The sequence below is a fragment of the Puma concolor genome, chromosome B4, assembly GCF_028749965.1.
Source record: "Puma concolor isolate L17-30 chromosome B4, mPumCon1.1.hap2, whole genome shotgun sequence".
NCBI lineage: Eukaryota > Metazoa > Chordata > Mammalia > Carnivora > Felidae > Puma > Puma concolor.
The window spans coordinates 87,470,075-87,492,739 of NC_141673.1; the positions used below are offsets into that span (position 1 = coordinate 87,470,075).

The 22,665-nt window shown below is 36.8% G+C and overlaps 1 protein-coding gene across 8 annotated transcripts in view; it reads left to right on the top strand.

Annotated features, from left to right (window-relative positions):
* Window positions 1–22,665, top strand: part of ABCC9 (ATP binding cassette subfamily C member 9) — a 138,826-nt gene that overhangs the window by 93,790 nt on the left and 22,371 nt on the right. For all 8 annotated transcript variants that reach the window (XM_086713901.1, XM_086713900.1, XM_086713902.1 and 5 more), the window contains 7 exons: window positions 3,538–3,634; window positions 5,724–5,953; window positions 6,627–6,775; window positions 7,009–7,078; window positions 9,102–9,259; window positions 13,119–13,211; window positions 18,064–18,166. In XM_086713901.1, the coding sequence (XP_086570027.1) occupies window positions 3,538–3,634; window positions 5,724–5,953; window positions 6,627–6,775; window positions 7,009–7,078; window positions 9,102–9,259; window positions 13,119–13,211; window positions 18,064–18,166 (900 nt within the window). The remainder of the gene's footprint in view (window positions 1–3,537; window positions 3,635–5,723; window positions 5,954–6,626; window positions 6,776–7,008; window positions 7,079–9,101; window positions 9,260–13,118; window positions 13,212–18,063; window positions 18,167–22,665) is intronic.

Sequence of the window (22,665 nt, forward strand, 5' to 3'; positions counted from 1 at the left end):
AAAACAATTTTCTAAAGCATGGCATATCATTATTTTATCTTATTTTTCCTTCTGTGTATCTCATTTTCTTCATCTGTAATATGAGGAAATTTTCACTCACCACCTACAAATGGAGGGCAGTGATCAAAACAAAATCTAAGATGATTTTGAAAGAAGGAAGAACTGTGAGCTGTAGGTGAAATTGCCAAGCATGTCTGGAATAGGGCTGGGAAGTGAAGGAAGGTGATCAGGAGGAAATAACAATTAGCTTTTACATGGATGTAGTTTTTCAAGTCCACAATCTCATTTAATTTTCACAAATCCCCAGAAAAAAAGTAAATACAATATGGGAAATAAGTAAAGAAAATATGATCTCACTTTTAGAGATGAGAAAACTGAAGCCCGGAAAGGTTACATAACTTATAAGTTGTGTAGTACATATAAGTAGTACTAGTTGGATTTAAACCCAAGTCTGTAGTCAATGTAATTCCAATATAGTGTTATGTATTATGTTATATTACATTGAATGAGGTGATAACAGAGTCAGAAACCAGACTGAGTACAATGAAAGAACAACTTGTAGTTGAAAGGTGAAATTATAAATTACATTAGTAAATTTTTGAAGTGTTTTTTGAGTCGAGCCTAGGAAGTGTCCAGAATTTGTTACTCCTGGCATGGAATGAGCATTATAAAATGAAATTTTTACATCAGCAAATTTCTGAGAATATCCAGAAATTAAAATGACTTATTTTATAAAAGAATAAAAGGATCTATGTTTCCATAGAGAGACGAAGATAAAAAGTCAGACAGACCCTAGCATTTGTCTGTCTTCTCCAGATTTGCCAAAGATCTCAAAAACAAATTACCTAAGAAAGAAAAGATGTAAGTAAAAATCTTTAGGTAGAATAGGAAAAATCACAGGACCATTCCAATGAAGATATTCATCAAAAAATATATATAAGGTACAATCAGCAAGAGCCCACTTAGGAATTATACTGTGAGAAACTTGATTATAAACTTATTGGGATGGCTCCAAATGACATTTTTTTTTATGGTGACCTAGATGCCAGGGACAAAAGGATATGACGTAAACTTAAGGAGTGGGGCCACTTATGGTTTACTTTGGAAAAAAGATCTGGAAAAAAAAGACGGAGAAAGTTGTTGGCTTGATTTTATAGTAATACTGACTATTAAACAAGCCAGGAAGAAAGTCCATTAAGTTGTATTTAGAAATGAAGAGATCATTTGAGATAGCATAGCTCTATAATTAAAGACACATTACAGGGTTATAAATCAGCTGGTGGAGATATGGAGCAAGTTAGAGTGTGGACAGAGCAAATGCAGTTGTGAGGTTGAACAGTGGCCAGTAAAAGCCAGTATGAACCATGCACCTGTCCAGAATCCTCACCTGGTGATAGAGGGTGGTTACCGCCACCTAAGGAAGGGCAGGCACCTGAAATTCATCCAAAAGCAGGGAGAATCACACTGTGGAGAAAACAGTCTCTTGTTCACTTTGTTGTGTGGCAGGATCGAGTGTTTGCCTAGAGCACCAGTTCTCAACCAGGGCCCAGTTTGCTTTCTGGAGGACATTTGGCAACATTTAAAAATGTTTTTGGTTGTCACAGTGGAGGGGCAGGTGCCTCTGGCATCTAGTGGGTAGAAGACAAGGATACTGCTTAGCATCCTGCAGTGCAGCCCCCACAACAAAGAGTTGTCTGGTCAAAATGTAAATAGTGCCACGGTTGAGAAAGACAAACCTAGAGCCAAAGCAGATCAAGCAAGCAGAGAAGGATGGCAAAACAAAGTATCCTGTCACTGAGCTTTGGACAGAACTGCCAGTTTAATAAGGGGTAAGGGGGAAACAAACGAATATGTTAAAAGGATAGCAATGAAAACTACAACAAAGAGAAGGAGTTAACACTTTTAGCTGACTTAAATGTTATCAAAAATTCTAGCTTGGATGACAACCATTATCTTCATCATAATATTAAGCAAAATAAACTAGCATCATTTGATGTTTCCTCCCCCAGTCTCCAGCCCTCCCCCTGATCCGATCCTTAACAAGTATTCAATAAATATTTATTAGATAAATTAAACTAAATTCACATATACTTAAGCCAAGTATCAACATAATTTAAAATATTTAACTTGTAATGAGCTTAATACGTGCATTTACTTATAAGAGAAATGAGTAAAGATTTTTTTAAAGCATCTTAGATGTTAAATCTTTTACTCACACAGCATGGAGAGTTGAACAAGAACCACATCTTCTGTTTCCCAATTTGATCACGTTACACATGAAGGAACAAGTCATCTTTATTTTTGTGTTTAATCACATTTGTAAGCATTAGTTTTCATATCATTAGGCAGAATTAAAGCTGATATGAAATTGTCTCCGAAAAAAGAAACACTATTCAAGAGACACTTTAGTTTTCATTCTTTTTTAACCAAGAATCTGGAGGCAATAGAGCCTTCTAGCAAGTATCCTGTATCACACATGTTGTGTAAGAGGCCAAAACAACAACAACAACAACAACCATGATCACTACCTAGAGACTGACCAATAAGGGTTTATTAGTTTATTGATGTAACAAACTGCAATTTGTGTGTGTGGGTGTGTGTGGGTGTCAGAGAGGGGGAGGAAGCACATATACAGAAAGCCCTCAATTTACCAGATTCCAAAAGTCTGTGGGTCAGTTTTTTGGAACTCAGAATGCATTTTCCCGTACAAACAAGGATATGGTTAGTTTCCCAAACTGTCCAGCAGCAGCTGACTTAACCCACAGTGTATCAGAAAGATACCACTAGTCCAGTTCCAAAGCCACAGGGACGAGGGTGTTTGAGGCAGAGGAGTGGAGAAAATGAAATTCTCCTCCCTTTCTTGAACACAGAACAAGTCTGAAGCAACCCTGAAAAATTCACAAAGTCTGTTCAGGGCACATTTCCTTTCTCTTTCTGTGTATTTTCTCCTCCTGGGGCTTCCTCCTAAACTTCTAGGCACCTAAGTACCCTCATTTTTCATTTGCTTCAAAATTACCTACCTTCCTTCAATGCCTATTGAAGTCCTTTTCTTTTGTGCAGCTACCTTAGTGAGATGCTAAAGAAACTCACTCTGATTTAATAATTTATAATAAGAGGGGATGAGTGATAGTACTTGAACCAGTCTAGAACTGCATGCATTTTTAAAGGAAGATATTTTTTACCATGAATAAATCTTTAGTTAGAGAATTACAGGGAGTATCTGAAAAGGATGTAGAGATAGAAGAAGTAGCACTGGTGGAATTGCACTTTAAGGTGGGAGGAGGTGTCCCTCTTTCTGGGGTCAGCTCCATTGTGTTGTTGCTACTTTTCCTGGCTTCTTACTGCCCAACACCTCTAAGCTCTGAAGCTTTACAAAGTACTCACAAGTACTCCTGTGGTAGGAGTTGTGGCTCTTCTACAGAGAGCCCGAGACTGACAAAGGTAACGAACGATTGGTACCTGTGGGTCACTGACTGGTACGTCAAAATCTTCCTGTGGTTGTGAGCTTCTTGAATGATGGTACAATGTTTGCTGTAGGATATGGAAGCGGACCAAACAACGTTGGAGAGGAAAACCCTCCGAAGAGCCATGTATTCGAGAGAGGCCAAAGCCCAAATGGAGGATGAAGATGAAGGTAGATCTTTCTTTTGTATCTGAAACATTTAAGGGGGATGTGACTGTTCTACCTTGGCAACTGAAGCACGAGTGTGGCTGTGAAGAATGAGCCACTTTCCAGGGGGGGGAAAGACCTAAACCAAATACATAATACTGAAAATGAAATGAAAAGAAAAGGAGCAAAGGAAAGGTGTACATAATCCATCAACAGGCATCATGAGCGGTTTCTAAGTGTGTCTCAGGGTGTTTGTGCTGTGTGAGAGAGAGCAGAAAGGAAAAGGCAGTATTTGTAAGTAGATCTAGGCCCTTGTTTGTAGAAGTTGGAAAGGTCTAGTAGAATGACCAAATCAAGCTATTAATAAAATGTCAGTCCTTAAGAAATAAACAATAAATAGGGAATAGGAAGAAAGTACCATTTTGAAATCCTTATATTTGAATCATTCAGTAAGTCTTTGTGGAGTTTTCATGACAATACAACAATGAAGAATAAGAGAATTCCACAAAAGCCATTTGTTATGTTTCAGTTGTCTGGATCTATTAATGTACAGTAGAGAAAAAAAATGAGTTCCTGGAAAATTGAGGAATGAGATGAAATAATTACATTGCCTTGACATTTGTTGCCAAGAAGTTTATAAGATAAATTGCACTTAAGTCCTTAAGGTAAATACACTATACTTCATGTTTCCTATACAGTTTTTGCTTAAGACTGCATTGTTACAAGCCAATTAAGAAACAGAGAAAATTGTAATTTCAGGCCAAAGAACACCAAAATGTGCTACCTTTACATTTCAGATGAGAACTATTTAGTATTTCAGCAAATACTCATGGAGAGAATGAATGAATGAACAATGAATGAATTGATTTTGCACTTCAATTCCTTAGATTTAAAAATATTTTTAAAGAATGTCTGGTGCTGTAAACAGACATCAGCCTCTAGAATTTTAAACCAGTTATTTCTAATGCACTCTAAATGTGGAGTCATGCCATGTTACTCTCTCCAGCGTTCCAGGGGTGGGTATATGGCTGGGTACTGTACCCTGGGCTTCTTGTGTTAATCCATTCTCTCAAGGATAAAAGAAGACAGTACTACTTTCTTACAGAATAAAATGAGGTAATGAATATTCAAAAGCCCAGTATGGTACATATTTCCCACTAGGTTGCTGTTCCAGGTCCTGGTCAGTATGTCCATTCCAGCTACCACACATTGAATCTACCTCTACCAAAGGACAGATTATCTGAGATCTGTTCATTTACTGCATCCAGCTCAAAATATTAGGATCTTTGGTGATGCTCAGTCTTCCCATAGTGTCCGTTTTTAGATCTGTGTGGTCTGAAGCTATAAACCAAAGACAGGTTATCCATCTTTCCTACCCACAACCTGCTCAATATACAGTAGTGGAATATATATAAACAGACAACTGCAATGAAAACTATCTCTGGAAAAGGAAATGATGGGCAATGCACAACAGACCCTGGACCACACAAATAATCACATTTTGCCAATCAGGAAATGCCAAAATTCCCTGTCTTCATAATGAAGTGTGTTCTTAGGACAGCCATCTTGGAGTTGCCAGGTGGTTTAAACATCTGAGAGGACCTCCCTGCCTACTGTCCTCTGCCCTCTGGAAGGTTTCTTCTTGCTCATGCTCCTCCATGACCGCATCTAAAATGGGCCATAGAGACTATAGATTATGCCCTTTTGGGTATCTACAAATTTCAGAGTCTATTTCCTTCTGGTGAAGTTTTATGAATCCAGAAATTTAGAGTACAAAAGATTGTGTTTGCATAACAGGCCTGTGGTTTTATTAGCAACACAATTGTTTCAGTAACCTTGTAAATTTCTAGTCTACACTTCTGTCAATTTGGTGTATAATAAATTGGCAAATTATCTCATCTGGATATAGATGTTGTTTATTGCCTTGCCCATTCATTCATTCTTCACCATTTTTAAATGAAGTTTTTCCCTGCTAAAAGCATTCACAATTTCTAAGACTAACATTTGTATTTCTAGAATTTTGAGGGATATTTTTGTATGCTTTTTTTGTAGGATGATACAAATTCTATCTACTGTTGACTGAATAAAGCTTAAACTAATACTCTATTTGCAGAGGAAGAAGAGGAGGAAGATGAGGATGATAATATGTCCACTGTAATGAGGCTCAGGACTAAAATGCCGTGGAAAACCTGCTGGCGGTACCTTACTTCTGGAGGATTCTTCTTGCTCTTCCTGATGATTTTTTCTAAGCTTTTGAAACATTCAGTCATTGTGGCTATAGACTACTGGCTGGCCACATGGACTTCAGAGTACAGTATAAATAATACTGGAAAAGCTGATCAGGTATAATGAATTCTGTTTTTAAATCATCAAGGAAATAATGCTGAGATTAACAGTGATACCCTTTTATTTAGTTTGATATTAGAATCCCAAATGCCATAGGATTTTTATAATGATTCAGTAAGTTAATTAGAACAGGACCTGAAATAGAATGAACTGTCAAAACGGAATTTATTATGATAACTTTTGTGTTTCAAAATTTATTGTAAGAAACATTTAATGATAATGTTTGGTTTTGGATTAGGGGAGGTATATGTACTCGTGTGTGTGTGTGTGTGTGTGTGTGTGTGTGTGTGTGTGTGTTTGTAACTTATACACAGCACTTTTGTTGTTGTTTTGATAGTATTGATTTTAACTACCTATGCCAATATATTAGCTGGTCATTCTGAGATTAGGGATAGGAAGGAGGAGCTCTACAGTGTAGAAAGCCAAGAATATTTCAAACCTGAAAACAGATTCTAATGTCTCATCTGCGCTTGGAAGAGAGTGAAGGAAATAGGTGGGGGACTTGGCTTTAGGGCTATGGTTGCAGTACTATCTTTAGTTCTCCAAAAACCGCTCTCCTTAAACTGCTTAAATTGACTAAAGATAATGAAGTTACAGATATTGTCTGACTTCGATATTTGGTGTTCTAGTAAGAAAAAGCTGTGTCTTTTTGTGTGTTGGTTGTTTTTAGACCTACTATGTGGCCGGATTTAGCATACTTTGCGGAGCAGGTATTTTCCTCTGCCTTGTGACATCTCTCACTGTAGAATGGATGGGTCTCACAGCTGCCAAAAATCTTCACCACAATCTCCTCAATAAGATAATTCTTGGACCAATAAGGTAAAAAAGTAACTAATTTCTTACTTCCCCACATAAAATCATAAAAACATGCATCTTTAAGTGAAATGTGAAATTTTAGTGCGTTTGTTCAGTCTTTAAATAAATGAATAGGAACCTTCTCATTTACTTGACTCCAAGATGTCCATTAGTTGCTTAGGTTCCAGATAGCTTAGTATTATTATACATACCAATGTATGTGTATTATACATTCCAGTGTGTTGTTTATTGCCTAGATTCTTTGATACCACCCCCCTGGGACTGATTCTCAATCGCTTCTCAGCTGATACAAATATCATCGATCAGGTAAGTGCCTGAGTTACTTCCAAGTTCAAAAATAATTTTTTTCATTATAAGCAAAGTAACATTTAAGATAAACCATGTTTCTTGTTAGCCATAGAGAACATCTAAAACTTAAATGAAAGCCTATATATATCTATATCAATATTATATGCATAAATGATTTCTGGAATCAAAACTTAAAGGAAACCTTAATTCAAAATAATTTATGTGGGAAGAGGATACTTAGGGGATCAGAATGAAATAAAGAAAAATAGCAAAGAATAAACTAACATATAATTTTTTATTAAAAAAGGAATAATTTTGTCAGTGTTGTATCTCCATTCATAGTAAAGTTCTTAAGAGTTTAATATTGATGCAGAGTGTCTTCATAAGCAAAGGATAGAATGCCAAGGCGTCTTAGAGGTCCTTTATTTCAATTAGATGGGCTCTTGCATGAGGCAATGGTGTGATATTTTAGAAAATATTACAGAGATACCCAGTTTAGTTTTAGATCCTTATGCCTCTAGAAGTTGGTCCTGAAATTAAAGTCCTCAATCTCTAAAACTGGATCACTCCAAGAAGAGACCTCTTAGGTTAACTGGACAAAAGAATCCATCAAATCTAGCACTTGTCTTTTCTGATTTTTCAGAGTTGCTTTAGGAATAACTAAATTATCCTCAATTTAGAAAAAGAATGCTTGATGCATGCAGCTGACTATAAGTATGTTGAAAATGTTTCATGTTTCGTTGGTGTCAGTCACAATGCATCTAAAACTCTTCATAAGGAATGAATATGGGGAAAGAAGAGATAAAACAGTCCTTATTTGGACATGATTGCCACTTGGAGAGTCCAAGACAATGGGTACAATGAAAACCCAATTTGAAAGTTCAGAAGAGTGTCTACATAAGGTGTATAATAAAATTCAGTAACTTTCTCTACACTAAGTGAAAAATTAAGTGAAAAATAAATTCTATTCATACTAATGACAAAAACAAAATTAGAAACCTTAAATGAAGAAAAGAGATCCAACAATCCCAGAAATCCTAAAAATCCTATATAGAGAAAGAGAATTTCCATTTCAGATACCCAGAAAACAGTATAAAAATAAAATACTCTGGTGATCACAGAAAACAAGTAGATCAAAAGAACAAAATGGAGAACTCAGAAATACCAGCATATGGAGAGATTTAACATAGGATAAGTGTGGTATCTGGAATCAGTAAGAAAGGATTTTTTTTTTCAATAAAGGATGTTGGGACAATTAGCTATCCATAAAATACAAAGCAAAGACATGTGGAATAAAGATAGCCATATAAAAACATAAAGCTATAAATAAAATGTGGGAGAGTAGTTTTAGAGTTTTGGGGTACAAAAGGGCTTTTTAAGTAAGACACAAAACTCTGAATAAGGAAAAAGGCCAACAGAAATGACTATATAAAATTTTAAATTTCTATTGAGTTAAAAGCATCAAAGACAAATTTAAAATATAATAGATTAAGTGGGAGAAAAGCTGGTAACATATATAAAGCAAGAGGAAAACATCCATAATCTATAAAGAGTATCTAAAAATCAAAAGGAAGGTAAATAATCCAATCAAAAACATACAAAGGATATGAACAAGCAGTTACAGAAAATTAATGTAAATGTCTTACTGGAGAGAAATAGCTGTTTTTTTAAAAGTATCAGCCATTCTAAAGAAAGAGAATTGTATATGGTTATGTGGGAAGATTTATAATCTATCTTGTCCAGTAAAATAAAACAAGAACACATGGACAAATAAGATTTATAGTATAGTGCCATTTACATGAAATTCCCAAGATAAATAGACTGATACACTGACTGATGATAAGTAGATAGGTAGATAAATGGATACTAAACTATGGGAAGTTAGTGAAGTTGGAGTGAAGACTTGCTTACAATGAAAAGATTCATATACTACTTTTGTAACTAGTTACATAACATTAATATAAAATGAATGTTTTATTGCATTGTAACCAAAATTTTCTTTGAGCTTAAACATTTTCCTTTCAAACTACCTTCTTAATAGCACATCCCTCCAACTTTGGAATCTCTAACTCGCTCAACACTGCTCTGCCTGTCTGCCATTGGCATGATTTCTTATGCTACCCCTGTGTTCCTGGTTGCTCTTGTGCCTCTTGGGGTCGCCTTTTATTTTATCCAGAAATACTTTCGAGTGGCCTCCAAGTAAGTAAAACAAAGTTCTGTTCATTTTCAAAAACCTATATATTTGATTTACTGTGATCCAGATTTGCTGTAGTGTTTTTCAAGATTAGGTATGGAATTTGGAAATGCAACCTATTTTTAACATGATGAAACCTATATTATGCTTCATTTGGAGATCTATTAACAATTGTTTCTATAATTGGTTGTGTAAACCTTCCATAGCTCTGGATATATATTAACATGTGGATTTGACCTGTTGAGTTTTGAATCCACAAACTACGCCAAATTTTTCATTATATAGTCCTTTTGCTTAACATAGCATTGACAGAAAACCTGTAAGATCAAGGGTAAGTGATTTAATATTGTTCTATTCCACAAGTGGGAAAAAAGGGATAAAATATTGTAAAATGCTAAAATGCATTCTGTAAAAAACTAGAAGAATTTAAAAAGGTTAAAGTGATAAGTCAGAGTGATGACCAGAAAAGTAGATAACCCTGAGTGTCTGATAGAAGGGCTGTAACTTTAAGAGATTGGAACTTTTCAAATTGGATCATTTAACACGTACTTGAGTACCCAGCTGAATATAAATAAAAGTAGCCATGAATCTTAAATTCTTCTATTAATGTAAGATTTATCACTTGCTGAGATGCATCATAGTTAAATGAAATGTAGTACCAGTTGTTTTAAAATTTCCAGTTTAGGGGCGCCTGGGTGGCGCAGTTGGTTAAGCGTCTGACTTCAGCCAGGTCACGATCTCCCGGTCCGTGAGTTCGAGCCCCGCGTCGGGCTCTGGGCTGATGGCTCAGAGCCTGGAGCCTGTTTCTGATTCTGTGTCTCCCTCTCTCTCTGCCCCTCCCCCATTCATGCTCTGTCTCTCTCTGTCCCAAAAAAATAAATAAACGTTAAAAAAAAAAATTAAAAAAAAAATTTCCAGTTTAGTTTTGAAGTCTTGCTATAAATAGTAAATTTTGTATCATTGCAATAATCACTTTATTTCAACAAACACTTATCAAGCATTTTTGTGTTGAAAAATAATTTTGTAAGCCATGTGGCAGATGAAGAGATCCACCTGACAAGAACCTGTTCTTGAGAAACTTAGAATCTGGAGAAAATGAAGCATATATATATATATATATATATATATATATATATATACATATATATATATAGTAATCCTTGTATGTGGATTAAGTGCTGGAATAAGAAGGTAGATATTGAGTTTATTCAGTAAAATGAAAATATTTAATAAGACTTGAGTGCAAGGATGATGATGAAAATTTGGGGAAGGTAACAAGAAAGCCAAGATTATAGTTGGCTCTCAATATATCATATAACATTTTTTAATTTAAAAAATATAGTTATTTCTCCCTAGAGGTTATGAGTTAGGGTTCTTCAAATGTTATAGATCTGTATTAAGTATTTTTTCATTACCAGCCTCATCCTATTTTCCTGTAGCAAATTTAGACCGAAAGGGAGAAGTTAGTCATCAGTTCACTCTTTCATTTCTTACAGTACTATTGCGGATTCTGCTTCCTAGAGGGGCAAAAAGTTTAGTTACTGCATTTCTGCTGACTATTTCCAAATCTGTCCTTATCTTCTCACTATTAAATTAAATATTACAGTCATGTCTTACTTCAGTCACATATTCATTTGGCCTTATTATTGCCCCTTCACAATACAAATTGAGTGCAAAGGCCAGGCAAATATTCCTAGTCATTTATAAATTGGAATTGTGAATTCTGTTTATTTTAAGAAGGAATAATCTGTTATTAGCATTGGTAGTAAGTGACCAAAATATAGAGGAGATGATCACTTTTAAAGAATTAACACTAATAATGGATTATGAACCATTCTTATTTGAAATTCTTTGAAAGTGAGTAAATATGGCCACATGACTTTCAATTTCACAGACAAAAAAAAAAATCCCTTCTAGATGTTGAGGCTCCACCGGACTCACTCATGTTGAAAAGCTCAAGCAGCTTAACAGACTGCTTTCTAAACACCACAAGGAATTAAAGTGGGAGACAGGAAATGTCATGGAATTTAGAATATCTGAAATCAAAGATCTAATGTGTGGTTAGCTCTGTAAGGAAGTGTTTCTTACAAGAATACAAGGTCAAGTTATATCGTCACCTGTTTGGTTTCACAAAATGTAGTCCTATAAACAAAGATTTCTCCTTCCTAATTTTTTCCCTTCACAACAAACCTCAAATGTAGTGGCCACCTGTTGTTGTGTCAAATTTACAAATAGCCACTTAGTTTTATGTTTAAAAAGTAGCAAACGACTCACATTCCTTCATATTCATTTTCCTCCTTCCCTCTTTCTTTTTCTTCCCTCCTCTGCATTTTCTAAAGTGAATAAATCCATTGTAGAAACTCGAAATAAATTTGCATTTGTTTGGAACGATACAGGCTGCCCAGTATGGCCCAAGTTAATTGTTGAAGATTAAAGTAACAGTATAATTCAGTTGACTCCGGAAGGTGAGAGTTGATGCCACAACTCTAAATCCTCAATCCCCCAAACCTAAAAACAAACAAAAAAAAAAGTAGAAAAAAAGACTGAAAGAAAAAATAAGGATGTTTTGAAACATATAGTATAACTCTTAGCCTATTTTCGAGAAATGCTAGCTTACATGGTTTAAGGAAATGTTTTCATGAGTAGTGTGCATCTTTATGAAAGGGATGATCAGGCGTTTGTCTACCAAACATACATTGGATATTATATAGGTCCTTGGAGAACCTATGAATAAAAGTTCCATGAAGGCAGAGATTCAAACTCATTGTGGCCAAAGGCAAACTCATTGTCTTTTTCCTCAAATTGCTTTGTTCCGTGTCCCTCACCCTGACAAATAACACTGTCATCTGTCAAGTCTGCTAAGCCATATTTGACTCTTTTCTTTTACTCACCCTGCTACAACTCGCTGATTGTTATAGTTTAGAAGCCTACTTCTGGAAGACTATCTTACAATCCTCCCCCTATTTTAAACCCCACTAGTATCACAGTAATTCAGAACTTTTAAAAATCTCTGAGATAGACTCTCCAAACTCACTTTTCTCTTTCATCCATTATAGCCTCTCAAGTTATGTTGCTTAAGCACAGCCTGATGATTTCTAGTCTTCAGTGACTTTGTCCAGTCCACCCAAGATCTTCTACTGTCTAGTCCCACCTCTCCTTTATACAAACTTTCTCCCCCTTAGCACTCACAAAGGACTCTGGACCCCAGCCAGACTGAACTTGCTAGGTTCTTTAGTCTCCTGTGTTTGCTCTTGTTCCCATTAGCTGGAATGTACTTCTTCTTGACTGGTTGAAACCCTCCTCAAAGCTTGATGAGATTTGGCCTAAATTCTACCTCCTCAAAAAAAAATATTACCCATCTTCTAGGTATGAAATAATCATCCATTCCTCTGTGTCCCCACAGCACTTTTAGTTGTTTTATCAAGCAAATGTTTGTTTGTTTGTTTTTTGAGAGAGAGAGAGAGAACACATGGATGTGCAGGCAAGGAAGGGCAAAAGAAGAGGGAGAAAGAGAATCTTAAGCAGGCTCCGTGCCCAGCATGGAACTCAGTGCTGGTCTCCATCTCACAACCCTGAGATCGACCAAAGCCGAAATCAAGAGTCGGATGCTTAACCGACTAAGCCACCCAGGTGCCCCACAAGTAGTTTTTTTTTTTTTAACAACACATAATTTGGCCTAGACAAAAATTCATTATGTACCCATATTTCTCTTCTTCTTTAGATTATAAGCTGTTAAAGTTTTTGTTAACTGGGTCCTAGAAGAAATAAGTTGCAACGGCAAATAAAAACCTACCTGAGGATGAATACAGTAGTCTTTGAGCATGAATGCATAAGAAGTTAATTTTGCACTTCTCTCTGCTCTAGGGACCTCCAGGAACTTGATGACAGTACCCAGCTCCCTCTGCTTTGCCACTTCTCAGAAACAGCTGAAGGACTCACCACCATTCGGGCATTTAGGCGAGTAAACATGTTTTCATTTTGTGGATTAAGCCATTACATCATCAACAAATATTTATCTACAAATAACTGATAACTGCTACCATTTATTGGATGCCCACTGTGTGCATGGCAATGTTCTAAACTACAAGAATGAAAAATATGGCAATAAATATTCAGAGTTAATTACCTAAAATTTTAACAAAAATAAATAAAGAATGGGGCGCCTGGGTGGCGCAGTAGGTTAAGCGTCCGACTTCAGCCAGGTCAGATCTCGCGGTCCATGAGTTCGAGCCCCGCGTCAGGCTCTGGGCTGATGGCTCAGAGCCTGGAGCCTGTTTCCGATTCTGTGTCTCCCTCTCTCTCTGCCCCTCCCCCGTTCATGCTCTGTCTCTCTCTGTCCCTAAAATAAATAAACGTTGAAAAAAAAAATTAAAAAAAAAATAAAGAAAGAATGAAACACCATATTGAGAAGACACTAGCTGTATAATGTAGACCATGCTTTGCAAACCCTAGCCTCGGTTTACTGATCTGTGAAATGGAGAAATCAACTGTGCTTCTTAGGCCCTTGGGCTAATTGAAAAATGCATGTAAAGTATTAACCACAGTGATTAGTGAAGAAGCACCCAATAAACAAGTTAAAATGAATGTATTATTGATAATAATAAAAGAAATATTAAATCAAGGTTATTTCAGGATTTAATCCATTTTCTTCAATGTTGGTAAATAGTGATAATCCAAGCTTTTGATCACGAGTGTTTGCTTAACACTTAAAAAATTATCTGCCCTATTTACCCTGTTTAAGTAAACTCACTAAAGAAGGTGGTACCACTGAATATTTCATTTAATCTTGGAAATTGACATGTTAAAGTATTATGTCTTCTCGCAACCCTAAATGCAAATATGTAATTATTTCAATTAGAGATTTTTCTAACCTAAGACATATTTATATTATTTTACATATATAAACTTGAATTAAAACGAATATAGAGGGGCACCTGGGTGGCTCAGTTGGTTAAGTGTCTGACTTTGGCTCAGGTTGTGATCTCATGGTTCGTGAGTTTGAGTCCCGCATCAGGCTCTGTGCTGATGGTGTGGAACCTACTTGGGATTCTCTACCTCTCTCTCTGCCCCTCCCTTCGCTCACACAGACACACACACACACACACACACACACACACACACACACTCTCTCTCTCTCTCTCTCTCTCTCTGTCTTTCTCAAAATAAATAAATAAACTTTAAAAAAGTAGAATATAGAGATATAGAGATATAACCATCCACAACGTGTATCACAGAATTTCTACATAAAATCTACATAGACTTCATCATGAAACATTCACATTTTCTGCAGTGGTGTGTTTTCCCATCAGAGTGCCTCTTATTGGAGATGGCAAAATTATTTATTGACATTGTAGCCAGCAATGACCACTGGTACTCATAAGTGCATCATATTAAAGATTACATTTTTCACCAAATAAGTCCTTTCAAGTTAATTTATTTGAGTATTGAATATATGCTAGGTACTACTCTTGATGTGGATATTTAATGATGAAAAAGATATGGCCTTCCACTTCCATCCCAGATAAAAACCACAAAGAAAACAAGATAGCATGGCAAGTGAGGGGCAAGAAGTTACTGGATTCAGTCAAGCTGGTCAATGGGACAACAGAAAACTGATGGGTTCAACATATAATAGCCCCTGCTCTGTTTTCTCTCTGAACTAGTTGAGGTTATTTTCTAAGAGAGAGAGGACTAGAATCAGGTAAATTGTCATGAAGGAAATGACAGTTCCAAATGAGAGAAACTTGACCAAGAGTCAAGGTTTAGGCTTTTCATTTACATTTGTCACTAGACACAAGGACAGAATTTAGCATGACTATTCCTAATTTTACATGAGGAGAAGTCTAGGTAGTTGTAAAAAGAACCAAATATTACGTGTTAAACCTTCACGCTTGAATTATGATTGAAAGAAACAAAAGACAACTTTTGGGTAGAAGTATCTGCATCATAATCATCCAGATTTACATCTTCCAGGGTTCCTTTCTAAAGTAAATATTAAATACCACAAGTATCAGCATTTTTAAGCCAAAGGGAGTTTCAAAATGTGGGGCTAGTCCTGCTGCCATGAATAAAATTCTAGAGTCTTTACATTTGGTGCTTGTGGTCAAGAATCAAACATGTTCTTTTCCCTCCATTTCTTCCTTCCTTTCAGGCTCCCTGGATCCCCAGAGTCTTCAGCTCTTTTGGAAAGTTATTATTTACTGATTAGGCTGCTTTTCCTCCCCTGCATTCAGGGATCATGGTGTACTCACACACAGCAGTGTACTCCCTCAAGTAGTTTACCACGAAAGCATCACAGTTAAATTAGACTGAGATTTCAGGGACCTTTCCTTTTTTTTTTTTTTTTTTTTTGGTCCAACAGAATAAAGGTCTAAGAATGTTCAGAAGATGAGCTGGATGTGGATGAAAAGATACAGACTGAGTGTGTCAAAGTTTCCATTAGGAAAACAGAAGGTTTCTTGCCAAATAGAAACACACAGAAAGAATGTTCACTGCATTTCCACCCCTCCCCTCTCGCTGCTGCTTCAGACCATTGCCAATTCCATTTACAAACTCTTTAAGAGTGTATCTGAAACAATATCCCAAAACTAAATGGGGAGTAAGAAGAGTCCCAGACAAAGCACTTTGTCAGAATAAAGTGTTTGATGTTTATCTCAAATGTAGCCCAGTGGCTTTGGTCCAGTGGGCCCCACCTCCAATCTCTCCACTACCACTGTCCTCTACGGAGAGAACCCTGTCTTGAGCCCCAGAACATGAGTTTTCTCATTTCTGTTCCTTTGCTCATGTTGTTCCTACTGCTTCCAGTGCTTTGTCCTCCCTTGTTCACCTGAAGAATTCAGCTCATCCTTTAAAACTTCACTCGGACCATCCCCACAGTGCTCTTTGAAACTTTGCTTAATCCTCCTTCTCCCCCCGTTCCTCACCTCATTCCCTGCCATCCCGACTCTCTGGTCAATACAAATCACCCCCTTCCTTAATGTTCAAGTAGCATTTTGTGTACGGAGTCATTATGACTAGATTCTGTGCTGTGCCATCCTTGTTTGTTAATACCATGTTTACCGCCTTCACTAAAGAATGGGCTCCTCGAGGGAGAGGTTATGTCTCATTCATGTAGGTATTCTAATGTCTCATTTAGAGTTGGTGCTTCCTAAGTGCTTCTGAATGAGTGGATGAAAATCGACATAACACTGCAAACAGAAAGATTGGCTCTTACATGGATAGATCTCTTTACAATTCATATCCACTATCTCAGTAAATCCTATAATCCTGTGAGCCATTCTACCTTTTCATTATTCACTGTATTCATCTCTAAAAGGGTCATCACAGGACAAGGTAGCCATGTTTCTCTGACTGCTCAGTCCCCTTCAAATGTGTTGCTGTTCAGGGCAGGTCCCCCTGTACGTGGCATTTAGATCAAGGCTGCAAACTCATAACTCAAAGTGAGGTAATTATTTGGCTCTGATTGCCAAATCCTTTGATTACTGTAGATCAGATGTTGCTGTTTGACTCAGTTATCTGATTTATCTGGTTTGGCATATTGGAATGATCAGATCAATTGGACAGATATCAAGTATCTGCTTTATATTGGCCTGTATAGATGGCTTCATGGGCCAAGGGAACACCCCATCCAGGACGTTTTCATTCTTTGATATAGTGATGGTTTAATATAAAGTTTTGCAAATTGATTTGCAGATTTGGGGAAACTTTGGGCAATCTGTTATCAAACAGGAATCATTGCTGGGCTGTCAAATGAAATTTGGCTATTCCTCATAAATGCAACATGTAGTCAAGCAGTCCATATAAGAACAGAGGGTGGATAGACCACATTTTGATATGGCATTTCTTCCAACCTTCAAACCAGTTATTTTGATTATATTATCCAGCTTTCCATTGTTTTGGTTATTCAGGGAAAAATAATTGAAAATGAAAAGAGACTATTTCTGTTATTTAGATTTATCACCATGTAGCATGAGTTCTGTGAGAGAGTAGCTCACATGTTGATATGGATAAGATTTTTCTTAGAAGTTTCATTTATAACATGGATTACATAGAATTTGGTCTGATGGCATTGGTTGCCAAGAATGAACTTAATTTGGTCAGGAATCAATATCTAAACTGTATATGTCATAGAACCCTGTAGGTACCATAGACTAAGAGTTCCTTCCATGCAATGACCATCCTTACAAATATTTTAGAATCTTGAGCGTAAGATACCACATCTAGCAAGAACATTTGCCACCTCCAAGGACCCCCATCCTCCACTTCTTGCCACCCAGTTTCCTTCTTTGGTTCCCAGAAACACTGGGCAGCAGTAGATATTTAAAAGTATATATTTTCCTGTTACACGTGCATAGTTTCCTGTCTTTCCTGGTTCTCATCCAGCACCTCCCACCCAACTCTGTGTCATTGGGAAAAGTAAAATATGCAATAAAAAGTAGGCATACTGCATTTCTGTACAACTTATTCTGGTTTTTGTAAGGCCCTTGCAACATAGGCCATGCCTTGTCTTTGTGGCTACAAAATTATGTGGAAATTTATGAAATGATCTTTAATAGGAATTTGTCATCCAAAAGCTTCTTTTTCATAGCGGAGGTCTGAGAAAGGAGGAAACACCGAACCACACCCTCTCCAGCAAGCATACAGCAAAGCAGTAGCAGCTGGCCTTTATTTTGAAGTCGGAGTCAATTTACTAGTCATTCCATCCCATCAGTTTGTCACTGTCGAGTAAATAGTGTAGTAGTAAGTGTGACTGTTTCTTATTATTTCTCCTGTTGTGTGGCTAGCATGATAATAATTTTGTTTTCTACAGGCACGAAACCAGATTTAAGCAACGTATGCTGGAACTGACGGACACAAACAACATTGCCTACTTATTTCTCTCAGCAGCCAACAGATGGCTAGAGGTCAGAACGGTACGTTCATTTCATGATTTCGAAATGGAAACCAAACAAAAAAAGGGGGCTGATGCAAAGAGGGAGACAGTTGTAAAAATTAGTCTTGCACTGAGATTCAGCACTAACTTCACTTTTCCAGACATTAAAATAGCTCAGGTTTGTTTATGTTACAGATGAAATTTGTCATAATGTTTTAGCTAATGGCAAGACAAATAGCCCAAAAAGCAAAAATTCATTTTGTGTTCTTTAGTCTCTAGATTACATAAGTTAATGGAATGGCAAATGTTTGTATAACTTCAGTTTTTTTTTTTTCAAAAAAGCAAATTTGACAAGTGAACAGATGTACTCATTTTCCTTCATTGAGCAGGACAAGCCTAGAAGAGATGGTGACTTTCTATGTTTTAAGCCAGTGGAGGATCACATTAGCACAAAACATAAAAAACTGCAATTAATCATCTGTTGCCTTCTTCTTTCCTTTATGAAGTAGGAGAACAGGCACATGCTTTGGCCTCATGCAGACTTGAATCTAGCAAGTTAATTAATTTATTTGAGTCCTGTTTCCCATCTGTAAAATAGAAACAAGAATATGGGGGTGTTGCGATGAAAAATAATAATATAAGTCCTCTAGTTCACTGATTAGCAAATGCACTCGACAAATGACTTTTGAATGAATGGATGAATAAATAAATGAGTGGAAACAGCACCTACCCTGGTAAGTGGTTCATAAGCCAACCAGCTGGAGTATGAACCAGGAGACGAATGAGATACAAATTCCAGAAAGGAAGGAAATGTAGTTTGCAGACTAGTCTGCATAATCAGCACTATAAATAAGCTATTTTTGTGGTAATGATGAGTTGTCTGTAAACTTTTTAAAAAATAATTACCTGTCCATTTGTCAAAAGGAAAAGTAAGTTTATCTGTACTATTGTAAGGACATCGAGTCTACTAATTAAACATCCCTACTGTATGCAGGCTTTCAAAACTCAACAGACCAGAGAGGGCAGATAGTGAAAGGAATTTGATGAGGTTAAAATGAAGGAGGCTAGGTTGTAATCTTGAGTTGTTGATAGACGGATACAAATTGATATAGATTCTTAGAGCCCCCTGTGAGCTTTAGTTGTCATGATTTTCCACTGGTTTAGAGATTCTTTTCCACTATATTAGTAATAATATAGAAATTATTCAGTGACATAAGACAATTATATTTTACAAATTTTAGATTGGTTGTTGTTAAGAAATTCCTTCCAGGTAGCTCTGGGGCAGGACAAAATGTCTCCTGAATTACCTATATATAGATAGCATGAAAGCAGATGAAGTACTGCTTAGGATTTATAACCAGACTAAGACCTTATTTCTAGATCCTATCCAGACCCTAATTCCTCGTTTTAAGCTTCTATTTGTTTGTTTAAATTTGTTTTCTCTAAGGAAGAAAAAAGCCCAATCATATCTGAATAACAGAATTAATCATGAAATAGCTTAATGAAAGAATGTCCCCAAACCACAAGGGAAAATATCAGTAGTTACCTTTGTTATCTGATTTTTCTTAACTTGGAGATCAAGCATGTTTTTTAAGGGGCAAGTGTGTTTGCTTTGGACTTGAGGTGAATGTGTGACCAGACTCCTGTTTCTGCTCTTTTGCACTTCCTACTGTCAGGTTAATGGACAAGTGTTTAACAAGAATCTTCAAGCAAACCGTATGTTCTACTCTCATAGCCAGAAGACAAGATATTAGAGCCTTCAGACTGCCAAAAAAGGGGAAGTCAGGAAAAATTAGAGAGAAAGAGTGGCCAGATTCAGAATGGCTTAGTTCAGTTTGACTCATGGCCCATTACTTTAACCCCCAAGTGAAAAGGCAGCAGACCAACCTGAATGTAAAAGAATTCTAGTTCCAACTGTAGAAACTGAAAGAAAATACTGGTATTTGAAACAGGAAGGGCAGACTTTGCTATCTATTTTGTTCCTTTATAATACATTTGTTAGTATGTCTTGTCTTTGTTTTCTGTGTTATAATCCTTCCAACATTTGCTGTCTAATCTCATTACCAGAGCTCTCCCTTAAAAACCAATACAAAAATAAATCAGGAATCTTTGGCTTCTATTTCTTATGGATAAAAGTAAATTTTTTAAGGAACTTGTTGATTCATTGCAAACTTCCAGGCATATCTGCAGACAGAAATCAAGTTCCACAGTCTTTTGTATATGATTTGTCTCTTTTGCCTAATTGTGTGTGTCAATAAGTTTATATAGGTGTATATAGGTTTATATAGGTGTGCACGCACACACACACACACACACACACACACACACACACACACACCCCTCTAGACAGCCCTCAGTGATCCAACTTAAAACTAGTCAGATTCACTCTCTTTCTGTTTTTTTTTTTTTTTTCTGAGTACATTGAGAGTGTTCGTTAGAACCAGGCTGTTATTTAGAGTATGTAAATATCAGAATATTTATTTGAATATAAATGCTGTAATCCAAGAACATGTGCTACAGTAGGAGTATTGAATAAATTAACTAGATAACTCCTATTAGGAAATAACCTTTCTCCTAATTGTATACATATAAAGAACTCATTACTACTGTCCTCCTGTGGACATGTCCACATCACCGGAGACACAATTTCAGCTTGAAATAAATGGACCTTTTGTCAGAAACATGAATGTTGAGATATAGGACCTTGGAGACTAGGGTGTGAACTGTTCTCTGACCCCGACAGCTGTGGACATAGTCTTGTAAGTCATTAAAAAAATAAGTAATGAAAACTTCTATTTGTTGCAGTGAATCTGCATTGATCTTACTTAACCCACAGTATTGACATAACTCCTCCTTTCTCTATTCTTTGCCATATTACTCAGCAAATTAAGAAAAATATTTGCTTATAGCAAATATTCTTGGAGTTCTCAGAGCAGAAACACAACTAAAGTGGTACAAGGAAGGTTGGGGCATTGGGCATAAATCAGAAGAAGCAAGTGTTTGCTCTCCTGTGTGAGGGGAGATCCTGATGCAGATCTAGGGATTTCACCAACTCTAATTCACTCATCACCTTAATGAAGAGAAAGGGGAGAAAATTTATTGTGGTTTTCTGTGGCTATTTTTTGCCTCCCTTTCTCTTCATTCTCAATTTGAGCTTTCAAAAGCAATGTCACTGGATTCCCTGGACAGAAAATCTCAAGAAGAAAGGAAGGGAAACCAGAGAAAAACACCTTTTGTGGGATTCGGGAAGATCCATGAGCCCCATCCAATTTTTGTTCATTCTCTAATTTATTTTAAATACATGGCTCTCATTTCTTTCCCTCATCAACTTAAGTGAGAGTTAAAACAATCACAAGTTATTCCCCTTCTCTGAGTGAACAGCTTTCCCTACGGAAGAGGTAGCCCTGACCACTGTATTCATTTCATACTCCTTCTGAATTAGCAAAAAAAGATAAAGGTCACCATACACTCACATCGAAAAAGGACAAGAGTCTAAAAGAGCAAACTAATTGGCTGGAGGAAAACTAGCAAGACCATGACCACCCAGGTTGCTTTGGCAGAGAGGGGAGCATTTTTCCTGTGGGTGCCAAGTGGAGGGGGCCGCAATCACGTGCAGAGTGTCACTACAGCCTAACCTTTGAATGCTGCTTACGTTCTCTGGTTCGACATGGCGTTTTCTCTTCAGCCCTCTGCACTAAACACTTCCAGTTCTTTGGCACCGGTGTTTCCATTTGCGAAAATTGTGTAACTCTATCTAAAGGCTGTCTTTCCAAGGCTTTGTCTTGCTGTGTGGTGAAAGGATAAAAGAAAATTCACATCGGGAAGCCAAAAAGAAAGTCTTTAGAATCAACAGACTGAAGTGAAAATAGTATTCAGGGTGAGCTTGCACGAGAGCCTGTTTTATGAAGCAACACAGAGCTTTTTTGTGTGTTCATAACTCCACAACAGACAGGTGTGCACTGATCTTATACTTTGGAGGCCCTGATATATTCCCCCAGATACTCAGTGGTGCCATAGACCAGTACTTCTGAGGGCTACAAAAGGAAAGAGATTGAATCTCTATTAACTATTTGCAAGTCTGTTTTATAGAATTATAGTTTTCACTATAGAAAAGATAGATAGATGCCATTGAATCACTGGAAATCCAAGAAGAGGCCTCTCTTTTAGCTTTGAAAATCAAAGGCTTCTCTTCTGGAGGGAAGTGTTGAATTCACAAACTCGATGGAAGTTATAATTTATCACTAGACAGATAAAAGGTCCTCTGGTGGGGACCTCTTTTAGAACTGGCAGTTCACATAAGCAGTAGCTTCTATTTCCTAAACTGAATTTGTCATTCCATTGTATCGTTTTGACCACAGGTGCTTTTATTCAGTGAATTGATTGATTAGTATGTGTAAGGACTTAGCAGTAGAATAAATGCTGCCTAGTGACCACTAAGTGCTAAGTATTTGATCTCCTGTGTGAGTTATTCAGACCAGCTGCTTCTCCTTTCTTAATTAATAGCCTTGAAGCCATTTTGTTGTTCACATATTTGCGAAA